Source organism: Poecilia latipinna, unplaced genomic scaffold (genome assembly GCF_001443285.1).
Source record: "Poecilia latipinna isolate Pla-1442-1.1 unplaced genomic scaffold, P_latipinna-1.0 Scaffold1093, whole genome shotgun sequence".
Taxonomy (NCBI): domain Eukaryota; kingdom Metazoa; phylum Chordata; class Actinopteri; order Cyprinodontiformes; family Poeciliidae; genus Poecilia; species Poecilia latipinna.
The window spans coordinates 87,169-107,888 of NW_015113709.1; the positions used below are offsets into that span (position 1 = coordinate 87,169).

Consider the following 20,720-nt stretch of genomic DNA (forward strand, 5'->3'; position numbering starts at 1 on the left):
AACTGCAACTTGTGCATCATTCTAACAATGGAGATGTTACGAAGAGGAAGTTTGCACCAAGCTCTTTGGTCAACTTTCTCCCAATAAGATGTTTATCAAAATGAGCACAGCTTTACTTTTATCACAATCATTTTCACTGAAACTATCTCACATGCACACATGGATAAAATTGTTGATTCCTCTCTGTTAATGACTTAAATGCCCACAATGGTCATTGAAATAACCGAAAGGTGACAAAGGTAAAAATTTACTGAAAATTATCTAGTAAGAAGCAGACTTTGCTTTTGAACTTCTTTCAACAAAATCATAAAAAAAAACAACTAATGAAACAGGCCTGGGCAAAAACGATGATATCTGTAACTTAATATTTTTTTGTTGCTCAATCTTTTGAGGTAATCACTGCAATTAAACAAATTTTGCAATTGTCAATAAGACTTCTGAACCTGTCCACAGGTGTTGTGACCCAGTCCTCGTGCACAAACTGCTCCAGTTGTGTCAGGTTTGAAGGGCGCCCTCTCCGGACGCCATGTTTCAGCTCCTGCCACAGACGTTCAGCAGGATTTAGATCAGGGCTCGTTTCAGGTCAGTTCAGAATAGTTCAATGTTTTGCTGTTAGACATTTTTGGGTGCTTTTCAGTTGTGTGTTTTGGGTTGTTATCCTGTTGGAAAACCCATGACCTGCGACTAAGATCAAGCTTTCCGACACCAGGCAGCACATTTCTCTCCAGAACTCCTTAATCGTCTTGAGATTTCACCACACCCTGTACAGATGCAAGACTCCCTGTGGCAGATGCACCAAAGCAACACAAGATCATAGCCAAGCCTCCTCCATGTTTCACAGTAGGGACAATTGTATCTTCTTGGTAACTTCTCTGAACATAGAGCTGATGTGCCTTGCCAAAAATCTCTAGTTTTGACTCATCTTACCAAAGGCCTTTCTCCCAAAAGCTTTGTGGCTCATCGGTATGCACTGCGGCAAATTCCAGCCTTATGTATATTATCCAGTGGACCTGCGACCAAAGCCAGAGAGTCATGTGCACCTTAAACCTCTAAATAATATGCAATTGTAGTCACAGGAACATCAAGCTGGTTGGAGACGGTCTTGTAGCCTTTACCTTTAATATGCATGTCTAAAATTTTCTTTCTAATCTCCTGGGACAACTTTCCACTTCACTTCCTGTAGTAAATGTTCAGTGTGATACATACCATATCTCCAAATCGCACAGTGACTATTTGTCATCCTCTAAATAGGCAGACTGATTGATTACAAGCTTGAACAAATTTTAGTTACGTCATTAAAGGAATAATAAAAAAATCATTAATAAAGATTGTGGCTTTGAATCCAAGAGAGAACGAAGGAAAAATGGGATCCCAATTCCTAAATCAAAGCCTACATATCATACATCTCAAACATATTTATTTATTTATTTATTTATTTATTTATTTATTTATTTATTTATTTATTTATTTATTTATTCTTTTTTTTTATCAAACTCAAAACAACCCTGTGACCTGTAAAAGGAGGATGTTGCATTTTCTTGGTTTTCATGGAACAATCTTCTTCATAGATCACACAAGATGACTATTTTCCATTTTTAAAGTTCAAATATGTAAAACCCTTAAAGAAGATCTTTTGTGCTTCAGTGCCTTTTAGAAAAATCCCCTCTGCCTCCTCACCCTCACCCCCAGGCAGCTCTAAACTGCTACAGAATTTTTACAAACTCATAACGGCAAGTTTTTTTTTTGTGACAAACTCAGACCGTTGCATTTTCGTTGTGTGAAGAAAGTAGTGACATTTAAATTTTATAAAACTTGCTAAAGCAACAAAAAAGAGAAAGAAATAAAAATACTGTTCTCAAGATAAAATAACAGTTTGTATGGTTGTTTGATTTGTGTTTATTAATCTGAATTAAATATATAGCATCTAATTTCTTTAACAGAACTTGATCAGACTCTTGTAACATGCACCTATATTGAAACTAGCATGAAATTTCTGCATTTTAAAATTGGGCGTACCCATTTAGGAATGTGCAAAAGTTTTTAGATTTGATCACAATAGTTTGAGGAATTTGTTGAGATGACAAAAACAAATACAAAGTATTCAGGTGTTCATCAGCCCGTTTGACTGCAAAGCTAAAAAAAAAGTAAGTGACACGTATCCGGGGATGTGCCAAGACTCACAAAGTACATTTAATTTTTTCACATCTAGACTTACTTAAAATACATATTTACATTGGACACGACAAGGAAACAGTGTAACAGTAGCTTACGGCTCAGATTAAAAAAAAAAACCCTAAGAGGTCCATGGAAAGGCATATAATCTGTGGATATGCAAATACATCAACATATATCCCATGTAAACTAAATACAGTGTGGTTAATCATGAAGATAAGAGATCGGTCTTTAAAAATAATAATGGAAATCTCCATGAATGGGTTTTAAACTAATGAACAAAAGGGCTTGTTCACTCCCTGTAAACTAACTGATGAATCCTGCTTAGAATTGATGTGTATTTTCTGCAACCCTCAGCTAAATGAACAGCAGTTGACTGAGGTGACCTTGGTGTGGGATTTGTAATTCAGCTCTGATTGTGAGGCAACAACCTTCATCCACTCTGAAATTGAAGGCAGTGTGGTCTGTATTGCAGCTGTTTGTATGTCTCGTTGAGCCATCAGTGGCTGATGATCAGCATTGAAAACACAATCAGACATAGCGACACTGCAGTAACACGTCGGTCAGTAGCACAAAGAGACATTTTATAGAGGTTTGTTTTGTTTGACCTTCCTCCATCCCTATTCTGACTTCATCTTTTCCTCATTTACAGCTGCTCTACAAGCTCTCACTAGTTTAACTAACGTATTTATTACTCCTCCCTTGTCATTTCCCTTTCTTAAGATTGTTGGGTAGTTCTGTCAAGATGCACAGAGGTGACGGAGAGAAAGAAATGTGTTCCAGTTTTGGTTGTAGATGATTGCTAGCTGCCGAGTCCTATCTCCTCTCAGCTCCTCTCCCTCCCCTCCACCCTCCCTTCCCCATCAAGCTGCACTGCACTCAGAAAAGCATGTGAAGGGGAATTGTAAACGTGCCGAGCTTTGTGATTGAGCGTATGCAGATTGTGTGCGTCCGATTCTGGTGGGCAGAGAATGCAGTTTTGGACATAGGACTGAAGGGGTGCGTGCGACTGGCCCCACATCGTCGTACGTGATTGAGTGCGAGTTTATTTGTGTGCATTCTGTAACGCTGGGGAAAGGAAAGTCAGTGCCTCAGCCCTCCCCTCGCTATGATTACGTAGTGGCACAAGGGCAGCGTCGCATCTCAGGGAGCGTGGAGTTGGATCAGGCCTGCAGAGAGTGGGATGAAGGGCCGGAGCTGCTGGGAGCCCAGGGCGATCCGCTCCCTCTGCAACTCGGGCTGTCTGAGTAAACTCAACCGGGGTCAGTATGGTGACAGCTCTAGGTTTGTAGCTAATGGTGCAGCTCTAGAGCTGTCACAATCATCTCCATGTGTCTGAAGACAGGTTTCTTCCTGGTATCTCTTTCTTTCTCTTATAGTAGTCTGTCACTCCTCCATCCAGCTCACTGTCAACCACGGATGCTGACATTTCTGCAGCATCCTCTAACAATGCAGTGCCTCACTCTGTGAAAAGAGCAGCCTGCCTTCTCTCTTTCGCTCTGCACTGCATGTACTTTCTCGTCTTTCCTCGCGCTTCTCTCACTCATGCTCATTTCTGCTCACTTCCTTCCTTTCGCTCCACCTTACATCTGCGTATGGATGAGCTGGAGTGTGACAGGCCAATGTGTTGTGTTTGCAGTGTTCATCTGTGTGCACTTTTTACCCAACGTAAACTTCATTACGCAATCAGAAACTGTAAGCAGGGGTATAGCCTTATAATTCAGGGTCCTAGAACCTGTTCTCTATATCCTATTGTAGGATGTTTGATAATTATAAAGTGTTTTTCCCCCTCCATTCATTTACAAGAAATAATGCTTCAGAGAGATTTACTTAATGAAACAGGATTCTACGACAAATCAGTATTACTTACGTCACATGGTGGGTAAAGAACATTCTTCATTTGTGTTTGGTGCTGTTGTGTGCATTGCTACCTTTGAAAAACATTTGAAATATGTCCAATCAACAATTTTTTCTCCATGACTCTTAACCATTACTTGCTTGGGGCAAAGTTAAACTGCTGTGATCTCAATCCTCTGACTCACTGTTTACTCACTTGGTTGTTCCTTATTTGGTGGAAACTGTTAGAAGTGTTAAAAGGTAAATTATATATTCAGAGTGTAGTGCAAATATTTGAGCTTTATGTTGGAGACAGTATTTATAACTCACGCAGTATTTGGGGAACCAAGTGTTCCAACAAACTGCAGTGTTTTCTTTCATTTTGACTGCTGATCTGTCGATCTGTAGGTGCTGTACACGGCACAACTATTAACCCACCAAAACTCACATAGCATTATTCAGAGAAAAACCTCCCACTCAGTGCTGTAAGAAGATAAATAATCAGAGGACCAGTCTGGTGGCACACAGTAGCTTTGGAGGAGCTACAAAGATTCACAGCCCACAATTTATTGCTAAAACATCTGTTATATGTGCACTGTGCAGTTCCAACCGTTAAGAGCAGCTGAAACAAAGCCAGTGTTGAAAGAAAGCTTGACTTGCTACATAGCTGCAGTTTATCAGCAGCTATGTAGCAAGTCAGAATTGATGGTAAATGGAGGCTGCAAAAGACTTGGGATTGGGTCAAATCATTTTTAGGATGACACTGACCCTACACACGCACAATAGAATGGGTTATATCAAAACAGGCTCATGTTTGGGCATGTTTTTGCCCAGAAAATTGGGCCATTTTAAAATAGCCCAATTTTCTTTGAGGAAACTGGGCAAAAAAGTTAGTATAGAGATTCTGCAAAAGGCAAGTAGCTGCACCTGAATCAAAAAACAGTTCTACAAGCTACTGATTCAGGAAGGCTGAGTTAAAATGCAGATTCCCTTTTTAAGACTTTTATTTGTAAAACAGTTTACAAAACCGCATATCCTTTTATTTCTGTTTCCCAGATATAGACTTCTTTCTGTCGGTCTGTTTTGAATTATTCTGGCAAAATACAAATCTGTGGTTGTAATCTGAAGAAATGTAAAAGGATTCAAGTGGCATGCCACTATTTTCTTAAAAAAAAAAACAGTCTGCATATTAAATACCTCTAATGTCATGGGTTACAAAACAGAAAACTCTGAAAGCACATGGTTTCTAAATGTCACACAAAGTTGTTTCCTAACACTGTTGTTAAGGAAGTGTTTTATGGGAAAATAGGATGTTAGACAGAAAGAAACCTCAATTACATTAACACTTCAGCTTTGAAGTGTTAATGTTAAAAAACATTAAAAAAGTAAAATCAGTGACACAAATCAAAATGCCTGGCTTTTTTCCTTGAGTCACGTTTCATAAACTTCATTATTTAGCTTCATATTTTAAAGAAAAAGTCTGTTTTTGAAACTAGTCTGTGAGCTATGAAAAGTCCTTGCTATCTATAAATTTCACTTCCCCGATTTCTTGGTCAGCTAATGCTGCTGTGACGAACGGCAGTAACCTTAAATATTGAAAACCTTTCAGTGTTTGATTATCAAACTGTAGCTCAACTAAACATCCTAAAACATCTTCCGTTCTTTTTCTTACCAACACCACACCTTATGGTTTATATTAATAATTTGTAATGTTTAAATGCTCAGAAATCGGACCTAGCTAAAGACATTTAGAACTCTGCCTATAAAAAGTGCCTTTATTTGACAATATTGTGAGCTGAAATAATATTTTAACCTTCTAATGTTGATGTGATGTGTAAATAATTTAATTGCATGATTTTTTAAAAATAAGCTCATTTCCATTTGTATTATTGTCTCTCTTTTCTCTCTTTCCACCAAAGATCGGAAGACAAAAGTCTTCAGTCTGGAGCATTGGTCTCAACTTGTTTACAGAGACTTTATAATTTGTTTTATTTGTTGTTTCCGTAGTTTTTATTTATTTATGTTGGATATTTGAAGTGTCTTCCACTCGCAGTGTTAAATGTTCATTAGAATTTAAAGTTTATTGATCTTTGAAAATGTGTTCTTGCATTTTTATGACATTATTTCTTGGAGTAAAAAAAAGGGGGTAACATGACATAAAAGGTGACAATCCATCACAATTGATTTTGGATTTTCACAAGCAACGTTCTGAACCTTGAGTTTATTGTCAGTTTGTGATTCAGATGCTGAAGAAAAATGTTTAGTTTTGCTTGTCTCTATTTCCAGAGTAAATGGCATTTTTACTGCTGTAGCTCTGGTATTACTTTCAACACATGCGGAGGAGCTCACTTCGTATTGTTAGGGTTTGGAGCAATTGATGACCTAAACCTTCAATACAGGCACTGCAGTAAACCAAAGCTGTGTGCTCTCAAGGTTCGACCCAGCTGAAAGTTTTTGAAATAAATTCAGCATAGCGGAGTATAAAAGACCCATGAGTCAGAGTGTTCTCTCTTTTTGTCTATCACAGCACATGCTGCTGAATTAAAACTCACTGCTTAGTGGCTGCAGTGGGACGTTAATCTTCACTTTTGTTCGGTTCTTTCTGTGTGCGTTGGGTTAGAAGTACTGCCAGAGCTGATTGGCTAAAACTTTGGGGACAGTGATAAGTTGCAATGTGCTGTTTCTCATTTGCTAGTGGAGGGTTGAGAGCCAAATTACTGGGTTAAACCTGATGTCTCCTCGGTTTGTGATGGATCTCTGGGGAGTTATGGAGTCAGTTAGCAATTACAGGCACAGGATTAAACTTCCATCCCCTGGGAAGCATCCCTGTTCATCCTCTGCTGCTTCCAACGTTCTTCTCATTTTTACCCTTATACATACTCTATTATCCTTCCTCTCTTTGCTGTCTGTGCTGTAAATGGTGTTTGATAGGAATCCTTGGGAAATGACTGTCTGCATGAATTGAAATCTATTTGTGGGCTAAAACCTGATGAACAACTTGAATGTGTTTGTGTGGTGATTTGAAGTTTTCCATTCTGTCAGAGTCTGAATGCAGATTTGTTGCATGTATTGTTGGTTATAAAGTCTGTAGCAGCTGTGACTCAGGAGTGATCGTCAAGTGTTTGTAGAGTTTATAGTTTAATCTGGCTACATCAGCCCGTGTGAGCCAGACTTCCTGAAAAGATCTTATTATTTTAAAAAAAAAATAAAATACCTTTATTTTACCAGTATAAAAACCCTTTGAGATAAAAAAAAAACCTTTTCAAGGAAGTGCTGCTAAAACAGTTTAAAAAAATGTTAAGCTATAAAAATCAGTATGTCATTGACTGCCTCAAGAACTTTTGGTTTGGATGTAAAAACAGTAAAAACAATAAATAAATAGATTCATAATAAATGTCATTATTCACTACAGGACTGTTCTTGTAGATGCAAAAAGTAGCAGTTTAGAATTACAGGTACTTTTTTTGTATTTTATTAGTTGCTATGTAAACTTTGTTTACCAAAAGGAATCATTTTAAAGGGTCCAATTTACTGTCTGGAGGTAGTCAGTCTACCTAATGGGATAAACAGTAGATCTAAGAAAACTAACTGAATGTTAGAACATTGGAAGCTGAACAAATTGGTGCCAGCACTTAAGAGCAGTTAATTTAAAAACACTTTTTGAACCTTCATTTCTCATTTTGCCTCTGATAGTGGGAGACTTTGCCCACCGCTTTGTACAGTCTGTGGAATGTGCAAAATTTGTTCTCTAAAGAGATCCAAGATACTCATATATCCATGTCAGATATGCTCACATCTTCCAGAGAACATTTGAGCTGTTTTCTTTTGCAAAATTTGAGTTGTAACTACAGTACAGTTGTCTCTCCTTAATTTGGGGTAGTAGTGAGTTTATGTACAGTTTTAAAGCCAATGGGGCAGCACATCTCCCCCATGTGCCTTTATATGTGCTCTTTGTCCTCATCTTTCTGCCAACACCGTGATGTGCTGTCAGCTGGAAGCCTGACTCCACTGATCTGACAGCCTGTCCTCTGTGACTAGCAAAGAGACAAAATCTGACAGCGAGATACCAGACTTCTCTTCACCTAATTACATGCTCCTGTTACCTCTTCTGCTGCTTTTTTCCTTATTACCCACCTATATCCAGAATTTTGTTTTTACTAAAAGCACAGGAGGGCAATAAGGGAGGATTAGAGCATCAAATACATGTTCAGTTGCAGAATTATTGGTTGCTTTTATGTAATGTTTGCTGCAGGAAGCAGAACAGCACATAGGTACTTCCATTAATAGTGTTTAAACTTTATTCAGGTTTATATCTACGTTATGGAACTGTTTTTACAATAATCAAAATGAGCTAAAATTATTGACAAATGTTTCATTGCAACAGGCTTAACAATTAAAGCTAAACTAAATGACCCTAATTTATCCCTCTAGTCATATGGAAACTTGTTTCTATTCTTGTCAACTCAGATATTTTAACCACTTGTCAGTCATGTGTAGCTCACATTATAATTTAAAAAATATGGCAGAACCATCCTATTAATTCACTTTTGGCTCAGGAGGAACAGCAATGGTATCATGATGCTTCAGTGGCAATTTCACAAACATGTTTTATTTTAGAAAAATGTTTACAACCCTTTTAGAAGTCCGCAAAGCACTTAGCGGTTTGGCTTTGTCGCACAGCCCTGACTTTTCACCACCGTCTTTGACTTGAAATGATCTCTCAGGTCTGGATGAAGATCGTTTAGTTGTTCCCTGAATGACATATGAAGGTCTAGGAAAGATCCTCTCAGTTATTGTACTTCTGCTCTCTAGGACAAGCTGCTTGTATTTAAAAACATGGTTAGTAACCATGTCTGGGGCTGCCTTTTATAGTGTTACTTTATTCTGATATGTGTTCCACTCTGTTAGGCATGTTCGAGTTGAAAAGGGTTTGCTCGTTATCATTTGACTTTTTAGTTGTTGTATCAAGCATTCACTGCTCATGGACATGTGTTTGAGCAGGGGTTCATAAACATATATAATTTTTTTTTTGATTAGTTGTTACAATAATCAATTGTTAGTTGCAGCCCTACTGTATTACATGTTACTTAATTTTATGTCCTAAACGTCCAGGTTACCTTCAGCCGATGAATCAGAAACGGGCTTGGTTATGTGTTTCTACTGAGCGTTCTCGGAGGTGTTGGGCTGCTTGGGCAGGGGGAGGTAATGTAACCTTGAGACATAACTAGTGTGGTAATGGGCTTCTGTCCTTGCCTCTCGACATCGACGTTGGTGTGAGAACCCATCCATCTGCTGGTGTGAAGAAAGCGCTCGGAAATGAGAAAGAGTGGCTTTAGTATAAATAAAATGACACCATAAACAGGCTATTGAGTTATTGAAAGTTTATATAAAAGCTAATATTCAATTTTTGTACCAAGTGATATATTGCTGATGTTTACTGATTTTAAATGGCCTTCCTCTTCACTATATATGCTTGTCTGGTGGCGCTTGCCATTTTGTCGATGCTACAAAGAGCCGACTAAGTGAACTGAGAGGACGTTGCAGAAAGGATATTTCTGACATAATTCTAAAAAGCTTTATGTAGTGATACCTTTTTCAGAGGAGCAGCTAGTCAATACTTTCAATCGCAGTTTATGTCTGTGGAAACAGGAGTCATCTTGGAGGTGAAGGTTTGTAAGAACAGATACACTTTTTGTACACAACATTTTGCTTTTGAAAGGAAGTACTCATCATTTTTATGGAGTGGAGCCAAAAGAAAATAAATTTAAAGTAATGTAAATCCAAAACACTTAATTTGGTATCTTCTTAGTTCGTTAGCTTTTACATGCATAATGAGTGCCTAGTGTATCATACAGCTGATCAGTTTCATGTGTAGCATGCCAAAAAACAACTGCAGTCAGTGAGAACAATTACAAGGGCAACAGGTCTTTGGGGATATGAGAGGAAATCTGTGTGACACAGAGGTTAGTGAATATTTTAATTTAGCCACAGGATTTCCACATTTTTTCTGGATTCTCCTGTGCTTGCCATGTTCCTAGCAGAACTAAAGTGATCTATACTTAATATATACTGTAATTTCACTCTCTGAAATTACAGAGAGTGAAATCAGGTTTCAGGTCTCTGAAACCTGACTGTGATGCAGAGCATACAGCACTGTGTAGCTCTGTTAGTGACAACTTTGCTGTTCAGTAAAACATTTGGCACTGAACATTTGTCTACTGCAAATGGTTTGTTGCTGATCTGGCTGTTTTTGGCGAGGTTCACTGGTGATAAGATCTATAAGAAAACATATCCTCTGATTTTGAAAGTTTGAGCGTCACATGGAAACCTTTCCATACAGTCACTGTCCACACAGATCTGGCTTACTCAGCTCTTTCCTGACCAAAGCCACATCCAAATCGCTGCCGGCAACGCTCCACTCAATTGATCAGTCAGCTGCTTCAATATACGGCTTTGGTCAGTGTTCGACAGATCAAACATCATCACAGGTTGTTTTTTTTTATGTCTATGCTCCTTAGAATGAAAACTGTGATCAGTCGAAATCTAAATCACCAGGCCAGACTTAAAAATAAATAAATGAATAATTATAATAATAAAATCTGCATCAACCATGACTGTAGATGAGGCGCAGAGCGTAGGTAGTCCAGTAAATCGAATCACTTTTTGACTCGGCCCTTTTTTCACCAGACCGGAACAACATTGGTGCTGAATCAGCAAAATGTATTTTATCAAATGTTATATCTCTCATTTTGACAAATTCATTTGCACAATCAAATATTGTTAGAAGGGAGATAATTATTTTCTTTTGAAAGGAAATGCTTAACCAACTTGCTAACTGGCCAACAAACTTATAGCTGTTCTAGTACAGTCATGCTTTGCTAATTAAAGGCTGATTTTATTATCCTCCCCAATTCTCAGAACACACTCATATCACACACTATTGGCTGCTGCCTTGGAATCGGACCACGACCCCTTCAGACAACGGCTGGATACACTCAGCCCGTCTTTTTTCTGTACCTTTACTTTCACATCAGTGACTGTGTTGCTGTTCTGTGCAACTTGAATCCTCCTCATCTCTTGGCCTGCGATAGGTGGATTCCTGGTGTCATTTTCAATTCCAGATTTGCTTTCGTTTTTGTTGGCGAGCTGCTGTGCCAATCCTCAGCTGGATTGTTTTGATGTGTGTATTTTTTCTCATAGTGTGGTCGTTGTGTGTCTCTCTGGAGATCTGTTTGACAACTTACAGCACCTCGGGGGTTAGAGTGTAGTGTCTGTTTGTGCTGCTTGTTACTCAATGAACTCTGGTTACCTTTGGCTGAAAATGGATGCCCAGGAATGCAAACATGGTGAGAGATTCTTCTATTCCCTTCTCTCAGTATTTTTCTCTCTGTGCAGCTGGGGTTCGAAGGCGAAGTTTTCCTCAAAACTAAACAGTTAAACCTAGTTATCAGATCAAAAATAAAAACCAGCAGGCTATAGCCAGCACTATTAGGATTTTTCCAAGCATTATTAACTCCTGGTTAGAATCCCATAGCATTTTATTGGGTAGTTGTTCAAAACTGTTTAATTGATCCACAAAGCAAAATAAGCATATGTTCTAACAGTATTTTTCTTTTTTCTTTTAAGTAGTTATGCTGTCACTATTTCAGCTGCTCCTCCTCAAACATGACTAGTGGCATGCAGTCAAACCCATGCAATGTTGCAAACCTTTTCACCTATTGTCATATGAAGACCATTGATTCAAATTCATTTAATTCTGTTGGAGTTTCTGGCTTTGGAGTTGTTGTTGTTCTGCTGGTAGGTGAACCTCTGCTCCTGTTTCTAGTCTCTCAACCTGTTCTCAGCCCTGGAACAGGTTTTATTCCAGGACTGTCTGATTTTCCTGTTATCCGTCTTTTCATTAGCTGCAACCTCTTCCCTGCTGAAGACAAGCATTTCCACATTGTGATGTTGCCACCAACATGTTTTTGCTATTGGGATTACAGTTGTCTCTATACATCTGCAGGACTCTGCTTGTGCATGGTCCAACATATTTTAATGTTCACATTTCTGTTTAGTTGTAGATGCTGAAAATTTTATGAACTCATAAGATTTATGAGTGAATGTACACATGCGTCTTTTGGTGTTGGTTGCTTTTTTTTGTTTTTGGACACTCAAACAAGCTGCTGCTCAAATTTGAATCCAGTGAAGTAATGTAAACCTTCAGCTACCATATTTACTTTTTTTTTTTTTTTGCATGTTTGTTGTGGCATTTGAAGCATAGAAGAAGCTGGATGCTTATGTTTACCAGGGCTGTCATGATCCGTGGTTTTCTGTGTGTTTTTGAGTTTTTCAATGTGTTCCTGTTTCCCTGTGAGTCTCTGTCCTGTCCTCCCCGTTGATTGCTCCCCAGGTGTGTCTCATTCCCTTAATTACCCCGTGTGTATTTATACCCACCTGTTGTCTGTGTTCCTCGTCGGGTCCTTGTCAATTGTCAAACGTTTGCAGTCTGTGTCTGTCTGTCCGTCTTCCCAGTTGTACTGGTTAAGTCCTGTGTCGACGTCAGTTCCAGTTGATTTAGTCTTCATTGTCAGTTGCTACCGGTGCTTAGCTGCGTGCTAGTTGTTCCTGCCGTGCTGCCTGATTTGGACTATGTGAACTACATTCATCATTAAATTCATCTTCACCATAACCTGGGTTCTCTGCGTCATCTCCTCACCACTTCAACCCCACCTTATGACAAGGGCAGCTTCATTCTACAAAAAGGAGATCTGAAGATGATATCTCTATTATGAGTTCTTTAAAAAGCTGCCAACATTTCCAAAGTCAGTGAAGATACTTCATTTCAGGAGAACTATTTAGATGCTATTGAGAAAAGTCACAATGATGATATTGATTATGGTTTGCAAACAGTTTTCTTACTTTCTTAACCATTCCACAATGCCGCCTTCTCTCTCTGTGAGCTTCTTTAGTATCTTGACCACCAAAAATATACATCAGATGTGATGTACTTAACTGTCAGTCCTCTGAACTTGCCAAATATATTGTCAATATGTAGATTTTTGGTATGATATTAGTATCCTACCTATTTTGCATTTAAGCAATTCTTTGCAACCTCAATAAAAGCAGTTTCATGCATTAGATTTTAATTTCAGTGAGTTTCTTCCCCGTTTCGAAAGGTTTGTTAGTGACTTCATCAACAAAGTTGTTCATAGATCTGGATCTTATTTCTCCTATGTTCTCTGGTTATCTGTATTGTTTTTCTTGCAAAGTGTTTTATATGGATGTAAAACGGGGCTTAAACTGGAGCAGTGTAGTTCAGCCTTGGGTGTTTTCCTCCACAATTCTTGAATGCCTTGTCCCCATCTTTTTTTCGATGTTTTTTTTAGTAGAAAAGAAAAATGTGTGATGGCATCTTTATCATTTGACATCACAACTGTTTCTATTTATATATGCCTCCAATAAGCTTTCTGCCAGATCTCAAATAGTGAGCTTTACTTAGTGCTGAAAACTGGACATTAATTTATGTATCTACAAGTCAAGTTCATGCATCTCTAATGGGATGTGTCACTTCTTAATGAGGTTGTGTGCATGTTTATCAATGCTGTGTGGGTACTCCATAGAAAAACGCTCCTGGGTAAAAATCTTAATACATAATTTATCTTTGTTGAGCATTTTTTTTATGTGACTTCTCCCTTCCAGATGACTCAGGAGATGAGGAGCCTACAACGCAGTCGGACCGCAGCGAGATCCAGGGTACCTTGAAGATACTTGTCAGCAAGCTTGATGACCTCAGCACTTGTAACGACCTAATCGCCAAGCATGGAGCCGCCCTGCAGCGTTCCCTCAGTGAACTGGAAGGACTGAAAGTCCCATTGGAGGGAGGGGAAAAGATCAAGGCAGTTAACGAGAGAGCCACCCTTTTCCGCATCACTTCCAATGCTATGATCAATGTAAGTACTCCAGACTTTGCAGCTAAAAGATGCACCAGCAGTACGCCTTCAGTGGTCTGTGTCCTGCATGCTGCAGAGGGATCAATGTGACAGGAATACCAGTCATCCATGATATCCTGGGTAGTAAGTGATGAGAGATTAGATGGTCCCACAGCCACCCTGCTGCGGCCTGCATGTTTAGATAGGCACATTTACACCCCAGCAGATCAGGTTTAAACTGCTAAAACACAACCACATCTATTGCCCCTTTTATTTAACTGGTTTTATGCAACCACAGTCTGTTTGTCTAAGTTATGCATTTGTAAATTGTTTTTTTTTTCAAGACACAAACGTACTTCACTGGTTTCTTCCATGTTTTACAACCTGTAATGTTACCATAGTTTTATCAGTGGTGGATGAGGAAGGGGTTGACGTCCCAAAGGAGCAACACTAAATATGATATGCAGTATGGGTGACAAAAATAGCTCTGGCCCCCCAACATTTCTCAAACTCCCGACACCAGCTTGTAGAGAAATCTCAGAACCTGCTTGACTAAACGGACTGTAGCGAGCAAAGAGTAATACAAGGTTTGTTCGTTTTTTTTTTTTTTTCTGCTTTTTTATGTGGGTTTGGTTTCTGGATCTTAGTAATAACTATCTACCTATCTTTCAACTTTTATATGCATTACAAACTGAGCTGCTGTAAAATGTATTTTAAATTTGCCATAGTGTCTACCTGTGAGTACAAATAATTTGAAGGGAGGTACATTTTGGACTCCTCACATACAGTGTCTTGCAAATATTCATACTCCTCGAATGTCTTCGGATGTTGTCATGTTATAAATACAAACTTCAAGTTTGTAAAATTAAATTTCACATAGCTATGAAATGATTTTTGCATATTTTTTAAATAAATAATAGTATGAAAACAGTGGCTCAATGTTTAATTCAGTTTAGTCTTCATTCAACAATAGAGAAAAGCAATGCAACCTTTATGGTGGTAGCTATAATTAAGATCCAGGGAAACCAGTAGCTTTAAAAAATATTTAGTAAAGGTTGTGTATTTTAATATCCATATAAGACTTTGGTCAAATGAGACTAAAACTGAACTTTATGGTCTTGCAAAACGATGTGTGGGATAGAAAATAAAACACAGTGTACATCACAGAGGTCACCATCACCAAGGTGGAACATAGTGGTGGCAGCATCATGGTGTGGGGTGCTTTTCTTTATAAGGGACCTAAAAGCTGATCAGAGTTAATGTGATGAATTATTCAGCTAAATAGAGGGAAAAAAACAACAAACAAACAAACAAACCTGAACATACAGCCAGAGCTGCAATAGACTGGTTTAGATTGATCAATATTTATGTGTCAGAATGGACTAGTTAAAGTCTAGATCTCCTTCTAATTAAGAAACTGAGGCAAGACTTGAAAATTGACATTCACACATGGTCGCCATTTAAAGTGACCAGGCTTGAGTTAATTTACCAAGAACAATGGGCAAAAACATGGTTGTCCAAGTATACAAAACTCAGAGGAAGCCGACAGACTTTCAAGGTTTTTAATAGTTAAACAAGGAAAGTTGTGTAATTTTCCTTTCACTTCATATTAATGAACTCTGTGTTTGTCTGTCAGATAAAATCAGCAGAACACACAGTATAGTCTGTGGTTGTAACGTGACATTTTCACAAAACACAAACTTGAAAAAGTTAAAGAGGAACGTATTACTTTTGCAAACACTTTAGAAATGTTTTCATTTTATTCTCTGCAGAATAACAGTTAACAGTTTTACTTCTTAGCATAAAACAGTTTTCTTACGGAAAATACTCTCAACCACACCTACTAACCTCAGGGGTGCAATGTGTTGGATCGATTGACCAATCGATTCATGTGTTAAACACAGAAAGGTTTTTATGGAGCGGCTGCTTTGCTCCCAAGGACATCCTGATTAGAGAAGCAGAAAATAGCTTTTAGAGTCAACTTGATTCAGTGACGTCTGTTGTTCAGGAGTGCTGCTTCCAAGTAATGTAGATATAAATTATGATTAGGTGATAGTCAAGCCATATTAAATTGGAGGTGCATAGCATTAAATTATGTGCTTCCATTTCAGTGATGCTGTCCTGACTTTTTAGTGTCGCCCTTTTGGTTTTTTTGTTTTTTAGAAATATGAAAACGGAATCATGCAAATTGGATTAAATTACTAATCTTAGATTAGATAATCTGTTGGAAGATACTGTTAAATTTTCATTACATAATTTTGTATCCAAAGTAAAATGATAGAGAGTTTTCAAGGTTGATTGATTTTAATATATCATACAATCATCATTGCTGCAAGTACTTTACTGTTCTTCTGCTCTGGGCAGAATTTTCATTATGCGTGTATATATTTAGTTTTTAAATTACCTGGATGCATTTTGGCTCCGTCTTCGCTCTGAGGTTGTAGAGTAAAATTTCTAATGTCATGAGATTTTAACCAAACTTATTAAATTAATCCTACACTAATTTTAAAGCCTGGATGTTTATGAAATAAGTCGCTTTTGTTGTCTCATAAGAAAATGGAGTAAGTCATAAATAAATTGTTTTGGATTGTTCAGCTTAACTTTTTGTTTCGTTTTATAAACTAACAATATTCCATCTTTTATTTCAGCCTGAGGAGGTTTTAATTTAGGTCAGTCAACCTTGACCTAACTTCTCATATGTGCCGTTTGTGGCTCTAGTGACGGATCGTCCTCTTGGTGCATGTATGGATTTCAGAGCATGCCTCTTTGGGGTTATCATCGTTTAATCACGTAAAAGGTTAACTCAGTTTATTTTGTGTCTGCTCAGTGTAATGTTACAGTTTCAGTTCAAAGCAAATTTAATCTTTAGACAAACTGAATGAGTTATGCAAATTTCAGAGAACAGGTTCAGTTTAGCCTTTGTGAAATGACTTGGTTACATAAACTGGGCAGTTTAATCTAAGACTGATTATTGTTATTATTGATAATGATGTTAAATCTTTCCTGCATCTCCCTTCGCTGTGTTAGACTGATGTTACTGATTCTCTATTCATCAACACACCACAAGTCACATGTAGTCTGTGATCGTACTGAGGAGTCAGCATTTAAAAAGTGGAACTTTCAAACATCTTAGAGTTTGCTTTGAGTTTCATATCATGGTTCTGCCAGAGGAAGTTGATTCATACGTCACACATAGGCCTAACATTTAAGCTCAGCAATGATCTTTTGGCATTAAAGCAAGATTGCTGAAGGTAAGAGGCTTATTATCGTTTCCACGAGGAAACCTCATATTCTGTCTTGTCTCTCGTTTCTGAAATATTTGGAGATTTTTATGTAGTCTGTTCAGAAAGTATATTTCTTTTTGTTTTAAGAATTTAAGCAACACAATCATTGTCTTGTCATTTTAAAAGCTTAGTTCCATTTAGTGCAAATAAAATCAGATTGTCATACCTAATCTGATTTTTTTTTAATGCATCTTGTTTTTTCCTCCTTTCTATTCTTAAAAAATACAAATAACAGAAAATATTTTCAGAAAAGTGCTTTTATTTTTTAAGTAAAAACTAACAGAATGTTTTGGATGAGAGTTTGTTGGCATAAATGTCAGTGACAAACCATATTTGTCCTTTATGATGCTGGAAATTAACATAATAGTTTAAATAAAAAAAAAATATATATTTTTTTTTCAGTATAGTCTTAAATGTCGTAAGACTTTATTACATCAATACATTTGTTAACTCAAACAACATCCCTTCAGTGTACTGTAAAACTTTTGATTGTATGAATTTGCTGATTTTTGTACTTTTTTCAATCTCGGTGTGCATTAAAATATCTATATATTGAGAAATATTGAGCAAGACAAATGAATTGTATTTATTTTTTAAATTGTGATTCATTTTTCTTCATTCTTAATTTTACAACGGTGTATTAGAACAATATTTTCTGTCTTTTTTTCTAAACTCTAACCCTTACCGGTAACACTTTATTTGAAGGGGGTTGATTAAGACTGACATGACACTGTCATAAACATGACATAACACCTGTCATGAACATCAATTAGCCTTCATGAATATTTATGACTGTTGTCATAAAGCGTCATTCGGTAAATCATGACATTTTTAATACAAAGTTGACATTATTCAAAATGTCTTTGTTATGACAACTTGACATTAACCAAGAAATCATTACTGATATAAATTTGTTATAAAAGTATTACTGATTGCCCTTTAAAAATTAGGTAACTTTATGTTATTAAAGGTAAAGTTTAAACAGTAATGACAACAGTCATAAATATTCATGAAGGCTTATTCATGTTCATGACAGGTTATGTCATGTTTATGACAGTGTCATGACAGTCTTATTCAACCCCCTTCAAATAAAGTGTTACCCACTTACCTTTACGCATTTTACTATTAAATAACTTCTAACTGCAACTAACAGATGAGTGATAAAGTTTTTCAAAACATTGTAGGCTCGTGTTTATTTTATGTCATTTCTTAGTCTTCAATGTGGTGCCTTTTCTCCACATATATAAAAGTGATTAGGCTCAAACATCAGCAGTTCTGCACATTCTGCAGAAATAGTAACGCATTTGTGGCATTGACCAAAAAACCAAATGCAATCATGTGATTAGATATTCAGCTTGGCAAAAAAGAAAAACCCTGTTTCACGAGTCTGGACAACAAAGGCAGAGGTAAAATGCAACGCAGCACTTTTAGATCATTATTCTTTAGCTCTGTCCTTCTACTAAACCCTCTGTGACCGTCACATGGCATGTCTCAGAGTATGAAGTTGACAGAGATATGTCATTCAGGTTCAATGACCTTTAGGCCTAATATGAGGAAGGCTGAGAAAATCCTGATGCAGAGCCAACAATTGCTGACATGTAATAAATATCTGATCTGAAGTAACCTCCTGCCAGCAATAAAATCAGAGCAGCAACGACGCCCCCTTTTGGCTCGGCCGGCCAATAGAAAGGCCTCTGCTGTGCCCTCAGTGGTTTTAACTGCAGCTCATCAGCACAAGCTGTTTGCTCAGAGGTGCATTCGACACAGCAAGGCGAGTCTGTAACTGCCTTCCACACATCTAGTTAACTTATTAACAACTAGTGCTGTTAAAGAACTTTGATTACAGTGATTGTCTGTAGGGTTGTTTTGCTCTTAGTTCTTACTTTGGCTAAAGGTCATTCTAGACTTTTATGATTTTTTTGAAAACACTTTTTTTTGTTGTTTTAACTGAGAATCTGTATCCTGCACACTTTCAGAGTATATTAGACATTTTAGCTATAGCTATGTAATCATTCCCATGTTCATATCTCCCTAAGGCATGTCGAGACTTTTTGGACCTAGCTGAGACTCACAGCAGAAGACTGCAGCGGGCGCTGCAACACGAGCGAGAGCAGCGCACCCACCTAGAGGAGACGATCGAGCAGCTCGCCAAGCAGCACAACAGCCTTGAGCGAGCGTGGAGAGAAGCACCCACGCATGCTTCCAGCACACCCAGTGCCCCAACCACCAGTCAGAGTGAGACCAAGTGTCTATTATTTCCTCACGTGATTTCCTGATTTCACTGGCTAAAAGTCATGTGCAGCCCGAGGCCGGATATTACAGAGCATCCTCATGTGTAGGACGGAAATTTTAAGTTGTGTCAGATGGTTTAGATTAGGAGATAGAGAAGTTAGAGGTGGCAATTACATTATCTAAAAATATTTATCCACTGGTCTGTTTATCCAAAAACTGTTGAACCAACATTTATCTTTTCAAAAGCTCTCAATAGTCCCGTAAACTCACATTTCTCTTGTTTTTAGATACTCCCTATAGGTGATAGAATATGTGTTTGCGTTCCCCAAGAAAAAATGATTACTTAGAGTTGAGTTCAGGAGTACCTTATCAACTTAGCACTATGTAGGAAGTAGTGATTCTTTAAAATACAGAAAAATGGTTTATGAATGGATATGTGATAAGTTATCATCTGCAAACATCATCATCATCACATATATATATATATATATATATATATATATATATATGAAAAAGAAAGATTAAAATGAATTTGGCTCAGTTTCAGTGACTGCTGTGTTCAAGCATTTTCAGTAGAAAATGAGAAAAATTAAACCTGCTTCTACTTTTTCAGTCATTCACAGAAGTTACAAATGAAAACAGACCAGCAGCTTTGTTCGTCTGGGCTTTTTTCCTTTGAAATTAACAGATGACTGGAAAGATGAGCACAGAAAGTAGTCAGAAGAAAAACCAAACTATTTATATCTTTCTAGATTTCACAACTTAAATTAATATCTATGGTGTTTGTAAGCATAGATTGTGAGTGTTTTTTTCCCTCTGGATGCAGTCTTTTCATAAACAGACTTTGTGTCAGATGCTGATCATGCAAAGCAGACTCAGAAATTGCATCACTCAGGCTACTTATCCAGCAGGAACATTGGTAATTTTACTTATCTTGTTATTCCTTGATTAATTACCAGGGGTGTATGATTTCACGCTCGTTGCTCCTGAATTTTGCAGAATACAAATTCAGCCTTATTAAGTATTTTGAGTCTGATGTCTGTAAAGTCTGACATATTTAACTTTAACTGCAGGGAGTGAAAGGGTGAGCAAAGAAGACGCAAGTGACGAAGATGAGGATTCTGAGTACTTTGATGCCATGGATGAGTCCACTGAGTTCATAACAGTGACTGCCAGTGAAAACGCGCAACACAAGTCAGTCTCCATGCAGTTTTTGTCCTTGGAAAAAGAAATGAATTGTATTGAAGTGACAAAAGCAAAAAAAAAAAAAAAAAAAAAAAAAAAA

General features: G+C 37.5%; 1 protein-coding gene across 5 annotated transcripts in view; it reads left to right on the top strand.

Annotated features, from left to right (window-relative positions):
- LOC106959535 (oxysterol-binding protein 2-like) overlaps positions 1 to 20,720 on the top strand; it is a 56,564-nt gene that overhangs the window by 21,400 nt on the left and 14,444 nt on the right. For 2 of the 5 annotated variants that reach the window (XM_015052162.1, XM_015052163.1), the window contains exons 3-6: positions 454 to 582; positions 13,690 to 13,940; positions 19,240 to 19,438; positions 20,509 to 20,629. In XM_015052162.1, coding sequence (XP_014907648.1) covers positions 454 to 582; positions 13,690 to 13,940; positions 19,240 to 19,438; positions 20,509 to 20,629 — 700 coding nt within the window. Of the gene's footprint in view, positions 1 to 453; positions 583 to 3,133; positions 3,435 to 13,689; positions 13,941 to 19,239; positions 19,439 to 20,508; positions 20,630 to 20,720 lie in introns of those variants that run through there. The other 3 variants (XM_015052164.1, XM_015052166.1, XM_015052165.1) reach the window with 2 other exon arrangements.